Source organism: Canis aureus, chromosome 9, assembly GCF_053574225.1.
Source record: "Canis aureus isolate CA01 chromosome 9, VMU_Caureus_v.1.0, whole genome shotgun sequence".
In the NCBI taxonomy this organism is placed as follows: domain Eukaryota; kingdom Metazoa; phylum Chordata; class Mammalia; order Carnivora; family Canidae; genus Canis; species Canis aureus.
The window spans coordinates 68,617,807-68,642,904 of record NC_135619.1 but is presented as its reverse complement, the minus strand read 5'-3'; the positions used below and the strand labels follow the sequence as shown (position 1 = coordinate 68,642,904).

General features: G+C 35.1%; 1 protein-coding gene and 1 long non-coding RNA gene across 7 annotated transcripts in view; both read right to left on the bottom strand.

The window, feature by feature from the left end:
• Positions 1–794: 794 nt before the first annotated feature.
• Positions 795–4,360, bottom strand: LOC144321111 (uncharacterized). The gene is made up of 4 exons (XR_013386819.1): positions 4,220–4,360; positions 1,419–1,489; positions 1,151–1,247; positions 795–909 (listed from the first exon to the last, which is right to left on the bottom strand). It is a non-coding gene; the product is annotated as an uncharacterized LOC144321111 (long non-coding RNA).
• The window catches only part of PAPOLA (poly(A) polymerase alpha), a 57,955-nt gene continuing 35,180 nt past the window's right edge, over positions 2,324–25,098 (bottom strand). Inside the window, exons 15-22 of one of the 6 annotated variants that reach the window (XM_077910509.1) lie at positions 23,612–23,721; positions 19,761–19,882; positions 15,564–15,706; positions 12,616–12,716; positions 12,177–12,397; positions 8,465–8,527; positions 6,552–6,626; positions 2,324–4,481 (exon numbers count right to left, since the gene is read on the bottom strand). In XM_077910509.1, coding sequence (XP_077766635.1) covers positions 4,386–4,481; positions 6,552–6,626; positions 8,465–8,527; positions 12,177–12,397; positions 12,616–12,716; positions 15,564–15,706; positions 19,761–19,882; positions 23,612–23,721 — 931 coding nt within the window. In that variant the 3' untranslated portion in view covers positions 2,324–4,385. The remainder of the gene's footprint in view (positions 4,482–6,551; positions 6,627–8,464; positions 8,528–12,176; positions 12,398–12,615; positions 12,717–15,563; positions 15,707–19,760; positions 19,883–23,611; positions 23,722–25,098) is intronic. The other 5 variants (XM_077910510.1, XM_077910512.1, XM_077910511.1 and 2 more) reach the window with 5 other exon arrangements.

Below are 25,098 nucleotides of genomic sequence, written 5' to 3'. Positions count from 1 at the left end.
CAAATCAGGTCACAATCCCAGGGTTCTGGGATGGAGCCCCGAGTTTGGCTCCCTGCTCAGGGTAGTCCTGCTTCTCCCTTTCTCTCTCCTCCTGCCTCTCTGCCTGCTCATGCTTGCTCTCAAATAAGTAAAATCTTTAAAAAAGAAAGAAAAAGAAAGCACCCCAAATGGAAGGAAAGTAAGTGCAATAAAGTCTTATTTAAAGTATAGTATAGTAATCTTCAAAATTAACATTTTAAACAGTTAGTGCTTAAACTATAAACTCTAAACAACACTCACCCTTTGGAGGTATGATTTTTAAAGCTATCTGAAAATGTGAAGCATTTTTAAAAAGGGTAACTGCAGGAAAAAAGCACAATAACTACAATCACCACCTTTTGCACAAATGTGAGCTTTCTGCTATGTGAACTTGAGCACAGCCTTAATTTTACCCTTTTGAGGACAGGCCTGTGAATTGGAAGATGAAGAAAGAAAAAAAGTGCACCTAAAATTCCATCCCATTCAACAAAATACATGTACAATCGGCTGCAATGACGTCTGCAGAACATGGAAACAAAAGTATGTCTCAGGAAGAGAAGCAGAAGTTGAAAGGACTTCCCAAGTATATGAAATCACTTCTACGATAAAGTATATGCAACCACTTCTAAAATATACGGCGCAGAAATACTGATGCCATCTTTCCTGGTGCCAATAAACCTACAAAAGATGTCACAAGAATGTTTATACTGGTAAATACAGAGAAAGGATGAATAAATTGATTACACAAATATGAAAAACAGAATTAAACTGACCACTTGTTGCTATGTGACTGAAAGTCATGTTTATTACAGAACACATTTAATGTTTCATGTACCAAGTTCAGGTCTCAGTTAAGACAGCATCCATTTGTGATTCCGGTTCGAAGAAAAACTAACCGTAAAGGAATAAAGTGGAGAATTAAAAAACAAAACAAAAATATACAATTGAAGCTAAAAGCAACTAATTTTCCTTGTGCTGTTCTTTTATTAGAAGTAAAATAGGCAAAAGTATATCCAAAGGATTATTCAATGCCTTTTTAGATAAACAGTTTCTCTTTGCTTAAAATGCATTTAAGTGCACAAACAGCATTCCCAGGGCTTGGTCTACAAGCTTGCATAAGTTAATGATTTACCCTTTCATGCATCAATTACTACTTGGAGCTGCTGATCACTTATTGCCACCTTGAGTGCAGCCAGAATTAATACCTCGCAGAGCTCTAAAACATTTTTCTGTATGGAGAAAAAAAATAGGTGTTAATTAGAAAAATACAAACTTCATTCCAGAATATACCTAGAGCCATAAAACACACAACTTTCAAATGTTTTACTAATTCAGCAAGATGCATGAAAAGCCAAAAGACCATGTAGGTGATCAAAGTCTGAAAGTCAGCTATTCAGTACCGTGTTTAGGTGTCTATCGAGGTAGAGGAAGTCCAGCAAGTTCAACTTTGTAGTGTCCGGCAAGTTCAACTCTGTAGGTGTGAACAATGGAGTCATGGGTAATCTGTACGGTATTTTCCCTTTTACTGAATAGTCCCAAAAGCTTGTTAAAAAGTCATTAAGTGTTGCAGTCATATATTGCTTTATATATAAAAAAGGTATCAGAATTTGGCATTTCAGGAAGGAAATATGCACAACTGCATGTTGTGCATGCAGTTAAGCCCAGTGACTTTTAACGTTAGAAGGTCTACCTCCACTCAAAGCACTTAAGATAGCCATACTCAGGAGTTGGCCATGACAAACATACAAAGCAGTTCCCTCCTAACCCATGACTTAAACATGCAATGTTGAGCACTTGGGGGTTTAAGAAAAGCAATATCTGGTCTGGGTTTAGTAAAATGAGAAACAGAAGATCCTGGACAGTTTGTGGTCTATAATCCTAAATTCACTGAAAAACAACAGTGCCACCTGCTGACAAAGAAATAAAGCACCAACTGCACTGAAAACTTTGAAAAGGGAATCATAATCAGCAGTACATGCACAAAACAATATAGAAAAGGCATAGTCTACTGTACACAAAATAAGTACTGTAGACAATGGGACAGCTGAGAGTGAGTTATTAACTACATTTACGTTTTCCTCCTAAATGATCTTTTACATGAAAAATAGGGATCACAGAAGTTATCGATTAATACGAGGCTGCCACTAACAGCCTAAATTATCCGGAAGCAAGTCTTTTCTAAATGTAAGTAAATTCTTTTTGCAAACCTTCATTTACGGCCATACTATAAACTCATAAAGTAGAACCAAGTGATCACTGAAAAAAACAAGAGAAATAAGGTAAGTCAAAAGAAACCAGCCAAATGTGTATTGTGCTGTTTTTTTTTTTATTGTGTTTTCAATGGAGAAATACATCATCTGTTTACAAAATAGCTCTTGAAAAATACAAGGAGTACAGATACTATAAAACAAAGCAAACTCCAGTCATGAGACACTACATACATCATGCGAAAGCAACAGTCTGATCTCCAGGTTATGAAAACTAGAATTAAAAAGTCACTACACAGAAAAGGTCCAAGTTTCCAGCTTGGCAAAACTTGGGTGCAGTTACATGAAACGTTTAATAAACTGAATTTTTTTCCCCAATGTGTAAACAAAATGACAAGACTAAATCTGTGCCTGGCAATTTCAATCTAACTCTGAAGCTACACAAAACACACAGACACCTTGTACACTTCACCTGTTAGCATGACCATCTGTTTGTCTTAGGTGGTGGGAGGAAGGGCAAGGTGAGTGTGCGGAGCGAAGATGTGGGAAGCAGAAACACTGTCTACTAGACATCATAAGGTACGGTGAAAAGAAAGCCTCAATTAATGCATAGCCTAAGGGGAAAGACTACACTCCAACTTTGGAAAATTAATTTAGAAGGACAGGGGAAGAGTTTTAAGTAACTGCAGTTTGACATGAAAAATGCACATGTGATAGAATGGAACACAATGGAAGATTCATAAACATGCTCATCAGAAAATCTGTTAGGTCTGCTTTGTCCAGATTAGGAAAGAATAAGTTTATCAACATCTGGCACCCCTCATACTTCGTGAAGATGGATGCTCTGCTGCTTAATTATGAGGACTTCTTTTCTTTGCAGAAAGGAGTTCCTAATCTACTGATCGGATAAAACAAAATGAAAAAGGAGTAGAGAGCTGACTAGATGCCAAGTGCTTGCTAGAAGTGATTTTTAAAATGTTTCTACATGTAAAATTTACTGACAAATTTTGGTCAACCATTTTAAAAATAAAAATCCATTTAAAATTCTTGGAGAAAATGCCTTTTTGCCCACATGTTTAAAATTGAAAATCAACTTTACTACAGAGAGTTCTGTGGAGTGTACAAAATTCCGCATGTCCAGAGATCAAATGGCCGTCCCAGATAGGGCATCATGTTCCACACACATTTCTTTTAGTCACCCTAAAGTTTCAGCCATGGGACTGAAATTTAGTGTTCTCTGCCATGTGGCCACAGGATCATTGGTTTCACATCATGGCTTAAGAAAATACTGGCATTTTGTTTCTTATGAAATTAAGTTCTATCTTATGCATACAAGCAAAAAGGGAAAAAGAAAAGGGGTAAGGGGGGCAAAAAGCTTTGTTTCAAAGACAACAGATTGAAGGCCAAAGAATATAGAGCTTTAATAAGCTCAAAGAAAAATATTTGCTGGCTGATCGCTGATTTGTATGCACTCTAAACAATTCTATAAATAAAACCAATATATCATTTCTTAATCATGACCCCATCAAAACCAACTATTTCCTAATTATCCTTTCAATGTCAAATATATACCCTAGAGTTGACATTTCATTTTTTAAGGGTTGCAGCTCCCACACAGGGACTGAACTAGATGTCCTCTTATCCTTTCTCTGAAGAACAGTACACCACTGCACAATGGTATCCAATTTGAAGACTAATGGTAAAGGAAATCTTTCAGGAAAAAATGAAAATCCATCAAGCTGAAAATCTAAAATTAGTTATACTTTTCTAATAAAAAAATACATAAAAGTGCATCATCGAACAAGGAATTCTTATGCCAGTTTGTATTGCAAATTTTCCAAACAATGCATCAAACATAAACCCAATCCAGATGTCAATTATGGATACAAATATAACTTGAGGTGTTTTTTTTTTAAAGGCAGTAATTTTTTGAAATAGTTAATGCAACTGTTGCTAACACAATAATAATAGTACTCCTGGCTTCACATACTAACCTGGACTTCCGATCAAGTGCTGATTAGCCCAGTAAGGGAGGTCACAAAAAAAACCTAAATCCATATTCAGTCATTTCTAGTCTTGTACCCTCCATGCTCCTTTTTTAGCATTTGAAGACAACAGGTTGAGTTGGCAGATATTGTTTATGGACCCCTGAGGTTGTTTTTACCGATTCAATCTCAGTTTTATTGAATTCTTGATAACAGGAATAGGATTTGCAGGGAGAGCAGGGATATCAGAAAGGTCTGTACTGGATGTTTTCTGAGAACGAAAGCAAAGAACACAACATTGTTCAAAGCACTGTAACTTAAAAATAAGATTTACTTTCCACTGCTTTAGTTTCTAAGACATGGATGGGACCTTACCATAGGAGTATTAAAACTTTAAAGAGAAACAAGAATGAAGTGCAAATAAATATAACTATTACTATAAAATTATTTGTTCTACACTTGTAATTGTCAAATAATAGGAGTATTTTAGCAATATACAGATAATTCCTAAGTAATTTTAAAATGCAGCTTTTACAGACACACTCCTCTAAGAATGACCTGTCATATAATTACTAAAGTCATGTTAAACTGTATTTACTTGTAGTAACACTCACAGCTGTAATATTAATTGGTGCTGGAGCACCCCCATGTGGGAGAACACTTAAAGTTCATCTCACACACAGAAGCAGCAGTTACCAGGACATTATTTTCCCACCTTATAAATTATAAAATTAAACCTATACAACTCAGTACTAATTTAGTTATTCTAAATTTTAGGAAAACCCCATGTTAAAAAAGATTAAATTGTATGCCTTCTTTAACATTCAAAAACAGAGATAAATTTTTAAATGTTTTATTATGGGAAATTCCAAGCATCCACATAAGTAGAGCGCATTCTATGGTGAATCCCTTGTAGCCATTACCGAGCTTCACCAGCAGCCCAACCAGAGCCATCCACCGTCCCCCCACCTTCACTCCCACGCTTACTCTGAAGCAAATCCCAGAGATGCTACCATTTTGTCTGTATCTCAAGTTATCTCAAAACAATAAGGATTCTTTGTTACACACAGCCACATTGTAATCATCTCCCCAGAAAGAAATATACTCCTTTTAACACCAAATATAGGGATGTATATATATATTTTTTTATTCCATATCATCACTCTTTTTATTAACTGGGTGATTTTTCTCTCAATGGCTCTACAAATCTCTCCATCAGAAATTAAGTTCTACCTCACCATAAAAATACAAAAAGGCAAATACCCATGAGTACTCATCACCATGGGAATGAACAAACTTAAGACAAAACTATGAAAACAGTTCCCTGGAGTAATGTGGCAGGCCAAAAGACATGTAGTCACATACAGGAGCCGAAAACTGATAGACTACTTTGTCCATGTATCAATGCAAAGCACATTTCCTCGTGCTGTTTTAGTTACTTCCTCCATCCCAAATTTGTATTAGATCAAAGTTATGGAAATAAAAGACATTTCAGAAAGTCACCATGGTATTTCTCTCTTTAGAGGCTATGAGGGTTAATAGTTAGCAAAAACACATTTTAAAATTATCACATTAAAATAACTCTGAGAAACAAAGCAGCAAAATATCACTGCCTCAGTTCAGCAGCCTCACTGTGAGCAACAATGATCTGAGGGGTCTTGCAGAGTCACCAGGTCAATGGCTACTTAAAATATCTATTTTGTGTCAGAGTGTGACCTAGACTTTGAAGTATGCTCAATTTAAAAGGATTCAAAAAGAAAACCATTGTTTCACAAACAAAATGAAGGTTCACAATCAGTATTTAAAAAAAAAGAAAAGATTCAAGGTGCCTACTGTATGCAAGAGGGACTATCACAGAATTTCTAGGACAAATGAAAAAAATAATTTGAAAGAATTATGGGTTACATTAAATTAATAATTGAAAATCAGAAGTAAAATGTGAGACAAACACATTTTTAAAAGAAAAAAAAATCATTTTAACTTCACAAAAAGATCCACAAAGAATGGTTTTTAGTTCTGTCATGATTTAAAATTCACTCTTTGATCTGTAGAGAAAACCTCTATATGAATACTGCATACTGCGACTAATGAGGATTTAAATAATTTGCAATATCAAATAATATATAAGGGGATGAGTTAAGTATCTTGACAGTGCCAAACAACCGTTCTATCAAATCTCGTGCTCTACCTTTAAACTACGATACACACATTGATAAGCTAGCAATTACTGTTATGGGGATCATTTTAATAGTCTTCTTCTGCATATGCTCATTTTAATTCATTACACCACACTAATCTTAACAACATTTATAAAACTCTCCTTGCTTTTTGCACTTAGTACCTGAGAGGCCAACAGAGAAGCCGCTGTGTGAATAGTTTCTGATTGAGTTGTACTTGTCTCTGTATCAAGTTGTTCCTGTGAGACAAAGAGGACGGGGGAGGAAAGAGACTTAAAAAAGAATAAAAGAACATGACTGGGTTTGGTGGCTAATAAAGAAGACAACTTGGAAGACAGGAGGGTCAAGAGAAAGATGGGACCATATCACAAAATCATCTAGTGAGCCTGGCCGCAGGCCGCCTCACCCTCATCACACACACATATATTTCTATGGGCCTACTTCAATTCTAGAGGCACAGAGTATCTTCTGACTTTCCAATGATCTCCAACTTGGACTTCTGGAGCAAATAATAATTAAAGACACACACAGGCACATTATGAAATGTTGCCCAGACAATAATGAACACACTACAAGCCCAAGCCTTTAGCTATGTGAAAAAATCAAAACCCAGTAAATATTATAAAATAAAATTACCCACAAGGACAAAAACTGCTCCCACATCTTTAATTAAAAGAAGAAAAAAGTCCCTAAAACATTCCTTTATTTTTGTGGTTTCTCTTCCTTTCCTCAATAATCAATACACTACTCTTAAGTATGATCAGAAAATACAGGGCAAACCATGTCATTCCACTACTCTAAACACTTTTAAAGTTGTGCACAAAACAAAATACTACATATAACACAAACAAATGAAAATAAACATGTAAAAATTTGAATTTCTATAAAATATAGTAATAAAACAATGAAATGTCAATTTTCTCTTATGAAATGAAACAGGGTAAACAGGATGCAGGTAATAGAAATGGCAGTGCAGGCTTCCTGAAGCACAGACTGGAGTTATGTGTCAAGTTTTTTAAAAGTAAGCATACTATCTGCCTCAGTAATTCTATAATTTATTCTATAATTTATTCTAATAAATATAAATGGATAGCAGGGATTTAGCTAAAGTCAATTCTATAGTAAGAAAGAACTTCCTTTTTTTAACAGAAACAACTGCTAACAATTAGAAACTGGTTGAACAAAGTAAGGCAATAGCCCTAAGATAGCTGTAAATATTTTGTAAATCATATTATCAACAGGCACAATTTTTTCTGGTTTACAGAGTGAATAAAGATTTAAATGCAAAAGCCACTGCCATGTATGCCCAAATAAAGTCTATAAAGACACCAAAGAAATACTTGCAATTATAGGAATAATTTGGGAGGAGGAGGATTTCCAAATTTTCTACAATAAGAGGAAAAATGTTAAAAAGCCTTCAGTACATTTCAATTTCTGAAAAAATAATATTTGAAGTCTAATATAGTTTGGCTAAACCACTCCCTCTCACCTCATCTACCTCATTCTCAAGCCCCATGCACTCCAGAAGGTTCTGGCAAGAACAGATTCTCTAAACATACCATACGCTCACCCCAAGAGTCAGATGACCTCATCTTGGACAGCCCCAAATCCTTACATATCCTTGAAGGACTACATCAAATACTACATGGTCCTTCTACAAAGCCTGTTACTACTCTTTCTTCACTCAGAAATAACATTCCACTGGCTCCTGCCCCTCACCACCCCACAGTAGCCTCAATGATTTTGATCTCTGATAATGTAATGAGTTGCTTCTATATCTTATTTTCTCTACTTAATTATAAGTTTTTAAAGGCACAGGACATGCCTCACTCATCACCTTATTACATTCAGTGTCCACTCGGGCTACCTTGCATTTAGTAACACCTCAAACACTTGAGAAATTAAATTTCAGCATCATAAATTAACATTCAAAAGGGACAAACACTTCTCTAAAAACAATACTGGAAACAGTCTAAAACCTCTACAGAACAAAAGACAGTACAATATTCTAGAGACATTTCTAAAACATCTTCTGTACTCTTAATTGCGTATGTATTCCAAGGCTAAATTAGTATACCTTTGTTTCTGTTTTATCATGTCCACTCAAAGCAAGACAGTTAGCATCTTCGCTTGTTTCATCCTGTTTTTAAAAAAAAAAGCTTTATTCTCTAAAATGAACAATTTAGATTATTTGCCAATTAATGCTTTAATTGATAGAATTTTTTAAATTATTAAGTAATTTAACCTGTAAGATCAACTATGACCTTAAAGTAGATCACTCGTTCACTTGAAAAAAAATTTTTAATGTAACATATTTAATTTGGCTTTGGTATCTTCCAAACTTAAGAAGAATATGAAGAAAGCAGTTACTATTGATCAACAACACCTAAAGTACATTCCTAAAATCACGAAGTTAATAAAAAAATTTTTTTTTGTAAGGAAGAGGGGAAAAAAAGTTCTTTGATCAAACAATTTAGAAACCTGGAATACTATCACCCTCATTCTAGAAAATTCACATACGTATTAACACATTTTATAAAAGGTTTTGAGAAGTTCTATCAAGAATATCTCTTTAACTTTTCCCAAATTTAATTAACCACAGAATCCTCCTGCTTAGTAAAACTTGGTAACATCCTGAAGAATAGGAGGTTTGAGAAATGTTCTCTTCCTGTCTTAATTTTTTAAATTTATCATTATATTCAAAAATAACTCATTTTCAGTAAAGAAGGGAAAGGAGAAGCCAAAAATGGCTACACTTTCCCGTTCCTACAGTGACTTATAATTAACATCCCTTTAAGAAAAACTATTTAAACCTTAATTTCTCTGCTGTATTTACTAGGCAAAACTATCATTTTAAATGTGGCTTTATAACAAGACATAAAAACCATGTGAGATATAACAGTAATATAAACCAATTCTAAAAAGGACCTTATTTGTATCCTGCGAACATTATAAACCACGAACAGTAATTTGTCGTAACTGGGCAAATTTTAACACTGACTCTATACGTAACACTTTGGAATTATTGTTAATACTGGTAAATACGATGATATATGTGTGTGTGTGTGTGTGTGTGTGTACACACACACACTCACATATATATCAATACACACACATATATAGTGATAATATACTGTAGTTTGTTTTTCAGAAGTCTTTATCTTTAGATACACACAGAAATATTTATGGCTGAAATGATACGCCTGGGATTTGCTTCATAACAAGGGGAAAGGAAGTAGATGTGTAGATGAAACAGGCTGGCCGTAAGCTGTTAACTGCTGAAGCTAAGTGATGCAAACAGGACTGTATATTATAATTTCGTACATGTTTGAAATTTTCCATAAGAAAAAGTTTAAAAATACATATATAGCATCATTTAACCATACAATCCAAGGCTAACATTTGTCTATTTTTATTTCACATATTTGTAAAGCCTTCGCACATGATGCAAATTAAGCAGCAATATATGACCTAACCACACCTGAACCCCTACAGGTGTGTGGTGTAATGTCTCTACACATTAGTGCATTATTAATTAAGACCAGTGTTTCTTTCTGGCTTACTAAAATTTCTTATACCAAGTACTTATTAATAGAGAATAAAAGACCTAGTTTGGGAGAGCTCCAAAATGAGGATTCGTAAACAATCTTCTCCTTTAGCACCATGAGATTTAGGCCTGGGTTCTAATCCTGACTTTAATCAGCTTTATAAATGGAAAAGCCACTGAAACTCAAGATCTAAGATCTCTTCTATATCATAAAATTGGTTTTTTTGGTCAACTCCATGGAGCTGTGATAAACAAAACCCAGCCTGAGAGAAAACAAACAAACAAAAAAAACTGCAAGGAAAAAAGGGAGGGAAATCTGTTTTAACGAATACTTAAGAGGAATCAATCAATAGCTGCACAGGGATCTTACCTAATTACAGAATGGAATGAACAAAAAGACTATTAAAAAAAATCAATGATGATACAATCAGGGTCGCTTGAGCAGTGACTAGATACTTGATTCTTCTAAGTGGGACAAGTTTATTTTATTTATGCTTTTTTTTTTTTTGTAATCCTTATCTTTTAGATACATGATTTTCAAAAAACTAATGAGATGATACAATGTCTGGATTTTCATCTCCATAGCCCAGGCAGAGGAAGATGGAAAAGGCCCAAAAATGAAGAGTGCAGGGCCTGGCACAGCCCAGTGTAACTGAAGCTGCACAGTGGGTACACAGGCATAGGAAATGACTCTCTACTTGTACATAGATTTAAAATTGTCCATATGAAGTTAAAACATCCTATTCCTATTGCCTCTCCACCTAGACAGGAAACAGGAGTGTTTTCTATGACGTTAAGTGCAAATGAAACTACCAACATTGTGCCAGGATACCGGGAGTCAGAGCTCTCGGGAGCCATTAAGGGATTAAATCATCATCAGAAGTAGAACGAATAGGCATCTATAGTTATGCTTACGTGTTCTTTACTACAATAAAGAAATGTCAATTCTGCAATGCTGTCACCTCCAAACAAGTATCAATAGACACAATGTGGAGTTCCACCAGAACTAGTACATTGTTAGGTTGCTGCATAACATAGTCATGTAGCACTGAGGGGTCTGAGAAAAAGATTCCCTGGCCTAACTCCTCAAGTCTCTGATTCAGTGTATCTGGAAGAGGCCGTAAAATCTCTATTAGAAGAGGAGAGAAAAAAAATCACTCTGAAAAATTCTGATGTACAAGAGAGGCTTCAAATCTCTGCCTTAAAATAACTATGCAGATGGGTTTTCAGAATACATGTTATAAAGTATGATATAATATAATCATTCTTCATTCAGCATCATTAGAGTGACAAAATTCATCAAATTATTCATATTTAGTTAATAATGACTATATCAAAAAAAAAATCTAAACCAAAAGTCTTCAGAATAAGCTGGGAAATAGAACACTTACAAATGAATAACAATGATTTTTTATGATTACAGATCAAAACACTCCTATGAGAAAAATCCAGATTTTTTTCCCTTTCTAAAGAAACTTTGGTGACGTGAGTAAATTCATAAGTAACAAATTATCAACCAAAAATCAATGAGATTGGAGTTTTTGGACTGTCACATCTGGGACAACGATGACTGTCCCACTAACAGGAAAACAACTGAGAGTGACTCCAGGGAGCAATGAAATTTTTTAACAATTTAACTTACTTCTGTTTTGTATTTTCAAAGATACACCAGAATCAATGTACACTTTTAATGGTTTTCCTAAAATTATCTGAGACTTTGGCAAGGTAAACTGGCCACTATAAAAAGTTAAAGTATTGCTAAAAAAATTTCCTGAAGGGTTGGAGGAAGTAATCATTCAAGGTCTCAAAATTAGTCTGACTTTGCAAATTTGGCCAGTTATTCAGTAAGAATTCCCTAAAAACCTCATATTCAATAACCCTGTAATACCACGTACAGTGTAAGAAACTCCAAAACTCCACTTGGATCACAGAACTGTGCCTGAATGGGCAACCATAGAATCAGTACACCTAAAATATAATAGTTATGAGAGAATAAGAAATTGGGACGACATGCTAAACTGTGTTACAGACTTGATGAGCTAACTTTATGTGAGAGGCACAGCTTTATGGAAGAGGTAGTCATCGAGAAGAGTAGGAAGGGTGAAGAGAGACTATGGCCCTAAACCACTACACTTAAACATTTTCTAAGAACTTTCTTCCTTTTGCTTCTCAATTTTGGCTCACAAAGATTTTCTTCTACTAGGCAGGCTGGTATTCCCATGGCTAACTAATATATAGATACCTCTTCTGTTTTGGTTTTCTTGGGACTCTCTTCTTTATGAGGTGAGGATGTCCTCTTGACTCCTACTATAGGATTAGGTATTTTTGTTGCTGCATTTCCTGAAGGTCTAGGTGGTGGGTTTACCAGACGTGTTGAAGAAACAACTCTGGAGACCGTAGGCTTTGGTGGTGGTGAAATGGCTGGTTGTGTGGCAGTTTGAGGAATGCTTTCACTCGATGTACCTAAGTAGATAAGTACATGAACACATAAAAATTACAATAAATCCTATCAACAGAGGGTAAAGTAAAGCTTTAGGTCTCCGAGTTTAATTTCACATCAATGATAATAGCATTAAAAAACTGAATTCAAACCACTTAATCAATAAAGCCATCTTTCAAAATAAAGGCTAAAGCCAAATATGGTGTAAGGATTCTCAAGCCTGTCAACCCCATCTCCTTACCCCCTGAGCTTTCAGTGGAATTTACTTGTGGCACAGAAACTTCAGTAGCCTGTGGGTTGGTCACAGATGCTGCTGTTACAGCTGGAGCAGGACTGTTTCTGCTAAAAAAAAAAAAAAAAAAAAAAAAAAGTAAAAAAAGTGACAAAGCAGAAGTATAAAATTCCGTAACAAAATTTAGTATGGGAAGTTATTTTCTAAAGGAAATGATTTTTTAGTTTTACTTCTATGAATACATCAGTAACTGACTTTATTTGATAAAATATAGCCAACAACCAAAAGCACACACTCAAAAGCAGTGCTGTCCAACAGAACCCTCTGGAACAATGTCCTATAGCTGTGCTATCCAGTATGGTAGTTACTATATAGATGCAGCTACTCTGCACTTGAAATATGGCTGGCGAGAAACTGAATATTTAATTTTATTTAATATTAATAAATTTAAATCACCACACATGGCTAGTGACATATTAAACAGTACAGTTCCAGAAACAATCTGTTCATATGATTTGGGGGAACAGACTTAACGGATTTGGGGTATAAGAAAATCCTGTCAAAGGCTATATAAGTAAGAAAATGGTCTGAGAAATAGAAAAAAGTTCTGCATATAAAATCTAAAGGTTTGTGACATCCTAAAAGACCACCTAGTGGCCCAAATAAACAACAAAAGCTTTCAAAGCCATCCCTTCTCTTCTGTGTTCTGGATCCTACTCCCTCCTATCATTTCAGGAAACTCGAATCATCCATCCTTTACTCTCCTTTCTCTTCAACTTTTCTGTCTCAAATAAATCTTATCACAGTTAAATAATCTTGTTTTAATTACTCCCTGAAAGAAAAATAAAAGCAGAAAGTCCTCTGTGGTCTACTCTCATTCCTTTGGCTGCAGCTTGCACTCTCCAACTGTGGATCAGTGATGCCATGAGAAGGTGGAGACATGAAAGGACTTAGACTTTGGATGCCCATGTGCTATTTACATGTAACCAGGGCAGTTTATTAAAGCTTTGGGAGTTCACAGGGCATCTAGGTGGCTCAGTCGATTAAGTGTCCAGCTGGTTTCAATTCAGGTCATGATCTTGGGGTCCTGGGATTGAGCCCCAAATCAGGCTCCATGCCCAGTGCACAGTCAGCTTTACATTTTCCTTCTGCCTCTGCCCTTGTCCCTCTTGCTTGTGCTCTCTCTCAAATAAATAAATCTTTAAAAAAAAAAAAAGCTTTGGAGTTCATTGGTACATGAAAATAAATGAAAACAAGCACAGGTGATCCCACTCCCCCAGGGAAAATACCAAGATGGAACAAGGACTGTGAAGAGGGCCCTCAAGGGCACACACATCTAATGATTTGAACAGAAAGGGAGAGCTGGCCAGAGAACAACTATAGATGCAAGAAGAAAACCAGAAAGAGCTAGCAAAATGGCTAGCGAATAAATACTCAAAATTTGCTAAGCAAATATACAATTACAAATTTACAATCCAGAAGTCTTATTTACAGAAGTTATTTAGTATTACATAAGAAACTAATATCATTTAAACTTCTGAAGTTACTTCATACATACACTTATTTTATGTACAGTGCCTAAACTCAAAGTATAAGACTTTCTATAAAAATTCCTTTGAAGATCTCCCGGAATTTCCATTAAAAAAAAAAAAAAAAAGATTCAAGGAAACACTAAAAATTTATAGAAGTTAAATATAAAATATGGCTTTTTGCATTCTAGTTGACACCACAGCCATGTATTTCTTTCATAACAAAAATGTTTAGCTTTGTTAAATATTTTTAAAGACACTTAGTTTTTTTTTGTTTTTTTTTTTAAATTTATTTGAGAAAGAGAGATAGCCAGAAAGAGTATAAGCAGAGGGAGAAGCAGGCTCCCCACTGAGCAGGGAGCCCGATAAGTGGATTGATCCCAGGACCCTGGGATCATGATCTGAGCCGAAGGCAGATGCTTAATGGACTAAGCCATCCAGGTGCCCCAAAAGACACTTAATTCTTAAAAAAAAAAAAAAAAAAAAAAAAGGCAGCTTCCTGTAACTAAAACCAGCCCACAGAGACCTTCACTTTTTAGAAGGCCCCTAGTATTTCCAAAGATCTGTTCCCCTGCTACACAGATATAAGTAGCTCCAGGACAGAAAGGTGATTTTTGTCCCTCTTGTCCATTCCCCTTAGCACACCAGTTCACTGGAAGCAGGTAGAAGCCTCAGTACAGATCCTTCTTGACCTAAGATGGGATTACATACCATTAAACCCATCATAAATGAAAATATCTAAAGTCAAGAATGCATTTAATATATAAAACCACCTACCAAACACCACAGCTTAGCCTAGCCTACCTTAAACATGCTCAGGACTCTTATGTTAGCCTACAATTGGGCAAAATCACCCAACACAAAGCCTATCTTCTAATAAAGTGCTGTCTATCTCCTGTAATTTATTAACACTATACTGAAAGTGAAAAATAGAATGGCCATTTGGTGCAGAACGGTTTTCAGTATGGCTGCTGACCCTGTGAGCACAGGGCTGAAAGCAAATAGCAGCTCGCTGTTACTGCCAGGCATCACAAGACACTATGGTACAGTATACTGCTAGCCCTGGTCACAATTCAAACTTCAAAGTATGGTTTCTACTATGTAGTGCTTTTGCACCACAGTAAAGTCAAAAAAGCTTAAGTTAAACGATACATGTCAGAGACCAACCTTTTATGAAATTTGAGGGATCACGGTACTAACATTTATTCGTATCTGAATTAAGATATACCTGTCCCGAAAAGGGAATACAAGTATGACACAATAGGACAAAAAAAAATTACTTTCCCCCCAAAATAGGTTTAATTGCTATATTTAAAAAAATTAGAAGATGGAATAAAAATAATATTCTAAATAGGTGACTTTAACAAGAGGATTCAGCAGGTATGTTTAGTGAATAGCCACTCCAATTCGTTCCCTTGTTTGCCTTACCCCTGAGAGCTGCCAGAACTGTTCAATGGACTGGTCTTCATAGCACTAGTAGGTGAAGGCACAGACATGCTGTTATCACTGTCCATAGACAAGTCGAGGCTGCTGTCATTCAGAGGTGTCAATCTGACACCTTCCGTCGAATGCTGCAATTAATAAAATATTTAGTCAAATATATCTTTATTTTACCCGGATCTTTGAAACACAAACATAGTACTTTGATAAATGATTTCTACTACAAAGCAAAAATCAGTAAGTTCATGAAAACTCACAAGTGTCATGGTGAACTTATAACGCAAAGATTTGGTAGACACATCCTTCCTGACTTCTAAGAGGCCTGACTACACTACAGTTCTTCCAAGGGAGACAAAAAAGGACAAAGGAATGCTACATTAGACATACACACTCTTCATAAAACGGACTGCACACTAAAAAGCACTATAATGTGAAAAGACATGGATCTTAAATCAGAGAACTATAAATATATAGAAACATATATATTAGGAAAAAAGTCTTAATGATAAACACTATACCAGCAATGAGTATTTCTGGCTTTTGGGATTATGACCAATTTTTTTAAATCAATTTTCAATTATTCTACAATCCACATAAAATTGTGTGATTTCAAAAAAAACTATCAAGTAAGTATAGTGTAGTACCACTTATAACATCTGTAAATCAATTCTCTCTCAAATAACTAACGGCTCTCTCAAAAGCGAGAATTTCTGCTCTTCTGACTGCCAACTCAGAATTCTAACATGGTTACATTTAATAGTATAAATTATCCTGCGAAAATAAAGCAGAAATAATTTTCTGAAAGTAAAATTTAATATCCCCATGTAAATCCTAATGCTAGTCCTGCTTCTTAAAAATCAAAGCATTTAAAATGTTACTTAACCTAGAAAAACCAAAATAAAGCTTAAGTTACAAATGTTTCTGTGAGGGAAAGTTGACTTCTAAAGAACTTAGTTTCCATTTCTACAATCAATGGTACTAAAGTATCAAATTGATTTCATTTTTTTCCAGAATCCTTTTTAGCCTTGATGCTCCGTTTACCTACAGAAACATTTTAATAGAAATGACTGCATTACTGACAAAAACCCATACCCCACACGTGTGTGTGTGTGTGTGCACGCTCTCTAGTTCCCCAAATTCAAGACATCCTTTGATCTACACTACAGAAATTACTTTTGTACATAAATCAATACTGATCAAATGGGAAAGATGAGATTTGGCAGAAGGGAGAGGAAGAGAGAGTAATGCCACTTGTTTATGAAGTCAGTTGTGAAATGAATTTTCTAATGAGCTTTTTTCCTACACAAAAATGCTACCAATTTCACTCTCCCCAAGACAAGGATTTGTAAAGTAAATTACCCTCAATCCTACATAGTTACCTGCCTGATCATGTGATCAAACATCTGTGAGACAACAGGGCACAGCTGAGGATGATCTGTGAACCTCAAGGTTTTAGCTGGCTGCTCTGCTTTGCCTTTTTTTTTTTTTGCCTGTGTTTATATCAAGTTTACCACAAGAGACTTCAATGCCAAAACATCATAAATGTTCTATCCAAACTTTCTAATAAAAGATGAAGACAGAGCATACTACAGAGAGAAATAAACACACATGCTTTATACTGAGACCTAGGTCCAAATCACACCTACTATACAGCCCTGGGCAAGTTTATTAGCCACTTTGTTTCTTCTATAAAAGACAATACCTGTGGGTTGTTGTATCATTAAATATAGAAAAACATTCATACAGTGCCTTGCAAAGAGCAGCTGACAAAAGAAAGCTATTAATAAGAGTCTCAGAGAAAAGATTCATGGATCTAGATTTCTATATACCACTTCTGAAAATAAGAAAGTGCTGCTTTACTAGTGGCAATTTAGAAATAATCCAAATGATGTCAAATAAAGGACAGACCTAATCATACTGTAGCCATACAAAGAAATACCAAGCAGCCACGTAGTGTTTGTGACATAATGTAATCTGGAGACATAATAAGCAGCCAAAGAGCAGCACCACAATCATCAAAAACCTTTTAAAGATACATATGATATGTGGAAATTTCTATGTAGAAATACACACTGATATGTGAAAAGTAGCTGATGAGAATACAGTTAAGCTTTATTCGATAAATACAATGTTTGGACTAAAAAATTTCTGATCACTAAGAATTCTTTTTATATTCCAAAAGATTGTATTTAGATAGATAATATCTTAATAGAATAAAATTTATTTTAACTATACTTTCATTGTTCCAAATATGAACAATGATGCAAACAGGAATTTTAAAAAGGTAATCTAGGGGTGCCTGGTGGCTCAGTTAGTTGAAGCGTCTGCCTTCTGCTCAGGTCATGATCCTGGAGCCCTGCGATCAAGTCCCACATTGAGCTCCCTGCTCAATGGGGAGTCTGCTTCTCCCTCTGCCCTTTCAAATAAATATTTAATAAAATAAAATATTTAAAAATATTATAAATAAAATATTTAAATATTTTATTTAAATAAATATTTAAAAATGTTCTCAAATAAATAAAATATTTTCAAATAAAATATTTAAAAATAAATTTTAAAAAAAAGGTAATCTGAGAATTAAGGGTTCTGGAAAATCTAATTACCTCAGTTATAGCTGTGTTAATACAATAGAAATATACTAGTTAAGTGTTAAAGAATATAACAATCTATTTACATTCACTTCTGAAATCACACAAAAATATTTATATATTCTTACATGTAGAAAATACATACTTAAGTATGGCTGCTAAAACTCATAACACCAAGGGACAATCAGAGGACAAATGTCTGACTTGACACTTTAGTTTAAAAATAAAATTCCTCAATTGTAAACTTTATGTATATTTTATGACAAATAAAATGGCTTAAGAACAGTACATTTTTGCCACTTTCTAGATTATTTAGTTAACTCCTAAAAACATTAGGTTGAGAAGAAAACAAGCCACATAAAAGCTTTAATGCACTAAGTTACTTTAAAAATGAAAATGCCTTTGAAAACTACATTTTAGAGCAAAATAAAAAAGCAAGTACCTCTACCCCCAAGTTATGGTGATAACAACAGAAACAAATATGAGCATTCGTTATGTGCCAAGCACTAGTCGAAACCATGTTGTATGGGTATTGACTCATTCCATCCTCATAAAATACCTAATGAGGTAGGTAAAAAATGTTATCTCCCTTTTTGAGAAGCAGCTAATCAAGAACATGGTGTTTGTTATATAACTGGCCCAACTCTCACAGCCGGGAAGGGGTGTACTCAAATCAACCCAGCTCTTGCCCTTGACTTAGATGCTTATACCATTATATATGCTATACTTTTCTTTCATATTCTCTTAAATAATATAATCTTTTACATTTTTTAAGCTTGTAAACCTTATAAAATTATTAAATAGTACATATTCATCAGAACCTTAACTGAATATATTAATATGTGCAGCTCTAATCCATTCATTTTCACTGCAGTGTGTAAGTATTCCATTATAGAAATAAGCTACCTATTCTTGAAATCAAGTATGATATAATTGTCATCTCATCTCTGCAGTAAAATTCTAATATATCCTCTCTAAGTCCAACTAAGAAAAACATAGGTGCAAGTTATTCAATAGGAAGCACTATTACCAGGAACAACATACTATAAAACATTAACTCTGGTCACCTCTTTGTGATCTTCTACCCAATAACTGGATTTTCCAATAATATACATGTAGAATTCTTAACAAAATAAAGCCATTTTTCTAAAAAAGCCACACAATTTACTTGATCCACATATAACCTAGGTTTACTTTTTAAAGGAAAGTAAATTAGATACTGATGTATTAAATGGGTAAGAACAGAAGACTTTGAAAGAGACAAAGTTTACATAAAATAAAGAGGAAAGTAAATTAGATACTGATGTGAGTATTAAATGGATAAGAACAGAAGACTTTGAAAGAGACAAAGTTTACATAAAATAAGGATAGGAAGCATCACCACTAATCTATCTGAGGTCTGCAAGTATGTGCAGGAAACACGACTGGGAGCAAGGTTTCACAGAGTGGAACTGCTGCCTGGAACAGATTTTTAAAATGCTATGATGTACTTCAAGCAGAACTTAAAATGATTCTATAAGCGCTGGAGCTATTATTGATAGACTGAATACAGTAAAACATGTTACTAATCCTTTTGTTAAGTACATTCTACATTTACCTTTTTCTTTTTCTGGAGAACATGATTAGGTAGTAGTTGATGGAGTTGCTTTCTTTTTACATGCATTGCCGCAATTTTCATGTCCACCTCAAACATCTTGCTGTTTATTGCTTGCCTATAAACTACACAATTAGGAAATTGTTACAAGAAATAGAAACATTTTAACAAAGGCAGTAAAACTCACTCAGGAGAAGCCATTGTAAGTAGGGATCCTTCTCTATCAATCCTGTGCATGAAACTATTAGGCCAAAATTGATCTCTAATCTGACATAATCCATTGCTTGAGCAAACTCTAAGTACCTTTTACCACAAGGTCTATATATTGCATAGAAGCAAAAGTATACTAACTCTTCCAATGTAATTACTCTTAAAATAAAAACGTCAAAGAGTAACTCTTTAAGAAACAACAGGACTGGGGGAAAAAAGGTTTCTTTATACCCTTTTATGCTACCACAATTATTTAAAATTCTAGCCCAATTAGGTAACAAATGCAGCAATTATTGACTAAACCTAAAAATACCTTTTCAAAAATATGCAGGATAAAACTTTAAGACAAGTAGTAACATCTTCTATTATAGAAATAACTCAAATAGGGGTCACAGGAACAAAAAGAAAATGCTAAAAATAAATTCATTCAAGTAAGTTCCGGAGAATCCCCAAATGGAAAAATCCATTCACTCAGTCATATGACAATTTATTGAGCACCTATACTATATCACGCTGTTCTAGCCATAGGGGATACAGAAGAGATTGAGACCAAAAGAATTTCACACTGGGGAGCCTGGGTGGCTCAGTCAGTTAAGCCTCTGCCTTCTGCTCACGTCATGACCTCAGGGACCTATGACAGAGTCCCGCATCCCATTGGGCTCTCTGTTCAGCAGGGAATCTCCTTCTCCCTCTGCCCTTCCCCGCTGCTCATGATCACTCTCTAAAATAAATAAAATCTTTGAAGTATGTATATTTTAAAAAATTAAAAAACTACTTCTCAGAGTCTACATTCTAGTAGGACAAACAGTAAACAGGAAAAATCAAAGTAAAAAATTACCCCTATCAGATAATAGTGCCATGGAAAAAAATAGAGTAGGGAAGACAAGCTTAGCCTGGAAACTGAGAAGACATCAAAATGGAGACTGAAATGAAAGTGAGGAAGTGAAAGAGATAAATGGTGGAACAGTATTTCAGCAGATCCAAGGTTAAGGGCAAAATTTCCTCAATTGAGCGGATGTTTGGAATGTTAGAGGAACAACAAAAGGACCACTGGAGAAAAGGAAAAGGCAAGGTGCATAACCCCCTAAGAATAATTCTGAAATCGCCAAAGCTCCAAACACGTAAGTTTTTCCTAAAATTGGCACCAAAACTCATCTGGCAACAACTAGCCTTGATCTAACCTCTTATCACTATTTGGTCTCTACCTTTGCTTAATATGAATCCTGAACAGTTCCCCGAAGAAATGTTACTGTCACTGACTACCAGATGTTGCTGCAAGCCCCACTAGGAATATTACTTACTAGCTTTATTACCTTTCTGGCTCCAAGACATATTGGATAAAGGACTCTAAACTTACAACAGGAAATGAGACCAGACATAATAAGAAGGCCAAATCAGGTAAAATCTTGCACACTAGAGTAAGGAAGGACTTGGACTTCTTTCCAAAAGAAATTGGTAGCCATTACAAGTTTTAACAAAGGAAGGCATGATTTGGCTTAGTATCATTTTGGATGCTGACTGAGAATAACTATTATCCCATTAATAGCTGGGCTAGGGCAAGCCAGGGAAACTAGTAATGCGAATACAACAGAGCAATGACAAATGAGCTTGGACTATTGTGATAGCAGTAGAAATAGCCATTAGTAGCAGGAATCTCAAAAGACACTAAAAGTAGAGGCAAAAGGATTTTTTAATGCATTAACATCAAATTATGAAAAAAAAGTCAAGGAGGACTCCAAGATTTCTAGCTTGAACAACTACAGGGATATAGCTGCCAATACCTGAGATCAAAAAGATTTGAAGAGAAGTTGGAAGAGACCGGAAGTAAGAATTTGAGTATTGAACTTATTAAAATATTTGTTTTATTAAAAAATCTCACAAAGGGGGTGCCTGGGTGGCTCAGTCAGTTAAGCATCCGCCTTCAACTCATGATCTCAGGGTCTCTGCTCAGGGGAGAGTCTATTTCTCCCTCTCCCTCTGCCCCTCCTCCCACTCGTATGCATGCTGTCTCCTTCTCAAATTAAATCTTTAAAAAAAGAAAAGAAAAAGGAAGAAAAGAAAAAAGACAATCCTACAAAGCATTCCATTAAAATGTTTCAAGGTACAGGACAACTCAACATTTCCCTCCCAAAGTAACTAAAAATTCCTTGAAAATCTTGATGGTTCATTAGCACAATCTCTGATAAACAGCTCAATCGAGATGAGATGCACAAAAATTTTCTAATTCAAGTATCTCTACATGATTTGTTTACAGTTTAAGTTGACATCAAAATTTTTACTCTGGAAAATAACAGTTTTGTGATGTTCAGCAAGTGGAGTTACCACCCTCCAAATCACATCCTAAAAAATCTGTGTTTCTGTTGTCACAGCTACTAAGGGTTACTACTTGCTGGGACACTAAATATTCTTTGGTGTTTCTCATGATAAAGAATTGTGCCACATTCCACTTAATATTCCTAAAAATGAAAATCCTACTTATCAATTATTGGAACCAAGAAATCAACTCGATTTTCTATAAGAAAGAGTATTTTTCACCTGAATTTTCCAAGAAGGCAACTACCATGTGTCTCATTTACAGTTACCTTGTTTTAGTTGAAACTTTAACTGCTACTATATCATCAACTGCAAGGCTGCTGATGGTCATTCACAACAGACAGCTACCTGCACAGGAGCAGCTCCCAGATGTCACACTGTGAGGGATTCCACACACAGGTGCACCACCACCACCACCATCACCACCTCCCCCACCAACTACAGAAGTCAGGCCTTCTAGTCACTGGACGTGAGCATTTACATTCTCAAAGGCATACTCTTTTCCTTTTACTTCTTCTTCACACTTAGTATAGGACACTAACTTTTTAACAACTTGTACCACTTTCTGTCTCTCCTCTCAGGAGGTAAAAAAAATTGTTAATGTAAAAAAATTTGTTAATGTTAAATCCAAATGTTCTTAGGGGGAAACTTATTGGGGACAAGTGAAAATGACACACACTAAAAATGTTTTTAATGGGGAGAAAAGGAGAGATGTTCGAAAGAAAACAAGAGTCCCTAAAGAGGATGTATATTCGTAGTCTATGCATTTATGCATAGTCACCACTGCCTTGAAAAGTTGTGCATCTATAAATATAGGCTTAGCTTCTGTGAACTACACCCATTTGTTCTTTAAACTTCTATCTCAGTTATACCTCAGGGTATAGGTCAATCTGAAATGTAGCTCTAATCATCCTATTCTCTACCCATAAATCAATCAACACTTGAGTCTATATTTGACATAGAATAAAATTTCTTCACATCACCAAAAGCCTAGCTTTGTAAATATCTAAGGTTCACGATTATTGTGGCAGTCAGCAGTCAGACACAAATTCACTTTTTTACACAATCAAATACTCAGGTGGTTTCTAATTTCATAAATAATTGTGACCAAATTTAAAATGGTCCTACTTAACTTTAAATTTATAAAACAAAAAATCATATGTATTAGACATTACTAAAACTAATAACTAATCCAAATTAAGATTATTTTGATAATCATCATTCAATACTCCCAAGTAAATTAACAGTTATTGCAAATATCACTATGGTACACATGAAGACAAATTCAAATATGCAAGTTACATGATCTGATCATCCAAGAAGAGGTATACCTGTATCTGTGAAAGACTGAATATCATAGGTGAGATCAACACTGAGATTTTCAGAGTTTTCTGTTTTTTTAAACACTAACCCAATCACCCACATCGTGCGAAATTCTTCCCTGCAAAGTAAGAAAAGTGTTACTAGTTTATCAAGATTTCATGAAAATGTTGTCAATGTGGTTAACAACCTGACGTATGTGGAAAAACTTGGAATCCAAGTGTATAAGCAAACTAAGTAGAGTTCTAAACTTAAACTCCATCAAAACTCAAAGTCCTCCACCATACATGTCCTTCATATTCCTATTACTATATAAACAAGGTACTGACAACCACTGTTAATGATCTCAAAGTACCAAAGGCACAATAAAAATCATGTTCAAACTAACAAGGGAAAAGAAGTAACACATTTTAGAAAGATCTGAAACAAAAAAAAGATTATTCTAGATAAAAAATTTTAACTAGAATGTAATATATACTCCTTAAAATTTAAAAACTCAATCAAAAAGGTCCCATGAGGGGCGCCTGGGTGGCACAGTCAGTTGAGCATCCAACTTACAGTTTCAGCTCAGGGTGTGATATTCATGGGTTGTGAGAGAGCTCCATGTTGGGTCTACACTCAGCATGGAGTCTGCTTGGGCTTCTCTCTCTCCCTCTCTGTTCCTTTTCCACCCAACCCCTGCCCACGCATGCATGCTCTCTCTCTCTCTCTCTCTAAAATAAATAAATATTTTTTTAAGAAAAGAAAAAGGAAAAAGATGACATGAGCAGCAATTTGACTACAAGCATAATAACAGAAACCAGGGTGATTCAGCTACTTTTGAACATTTAATAATCTAACTGAATGGATCAGTCTTCTAATAATTATGACTGCAGCAACAAAAAATTATAAAAAGCTCAAATAACAACTCTTTTACAGGACTGCAAAAGGAAACAACCTCTATCAACAATTCAGAGTAATGGCTATACACCAATGCAGCACAATATCAAATGATCAATTTACTTGTATTTTTCAATCTTTCTTTAATGACACATTTTTTTTTAAACAAGCTCATTACTAAAATTCCCCTCGCCATCCAAATGCAAATGAAGTATAGGCAAAGTAGAATCTCAGGTAAATAATTCAGTAACAACTGAACCAGAAATCGATCTATAAAAGACCCTTAAAAGAATAAGGTAAGCCTTTTATTAACATCTCTTCCCAATGTTCCAGAATCTATCACAAATCAGATTTTTGCAAGTTCAATTGAAAGCATGTTCTCTCTTTAAAAAAAAATTAAGATGAGGGATCCCTGGGTGGCGCAGCGGTTTGGCGCCTGCCTTTGGCCCAGGGCGCGATCCTGGAGACCCGGGATCGAGTCCCACATCGGGCTCCTGGTGCATGGACCCTGCTTCTCCCTCTGCCTATGTCTCTGCCTCCCTCTCTTTCTCTCTCTGTGACTATCATAAATAAATAAAAAAAAAAAAAAATTAAGATGAAAAGCAAGACATATTTGGAT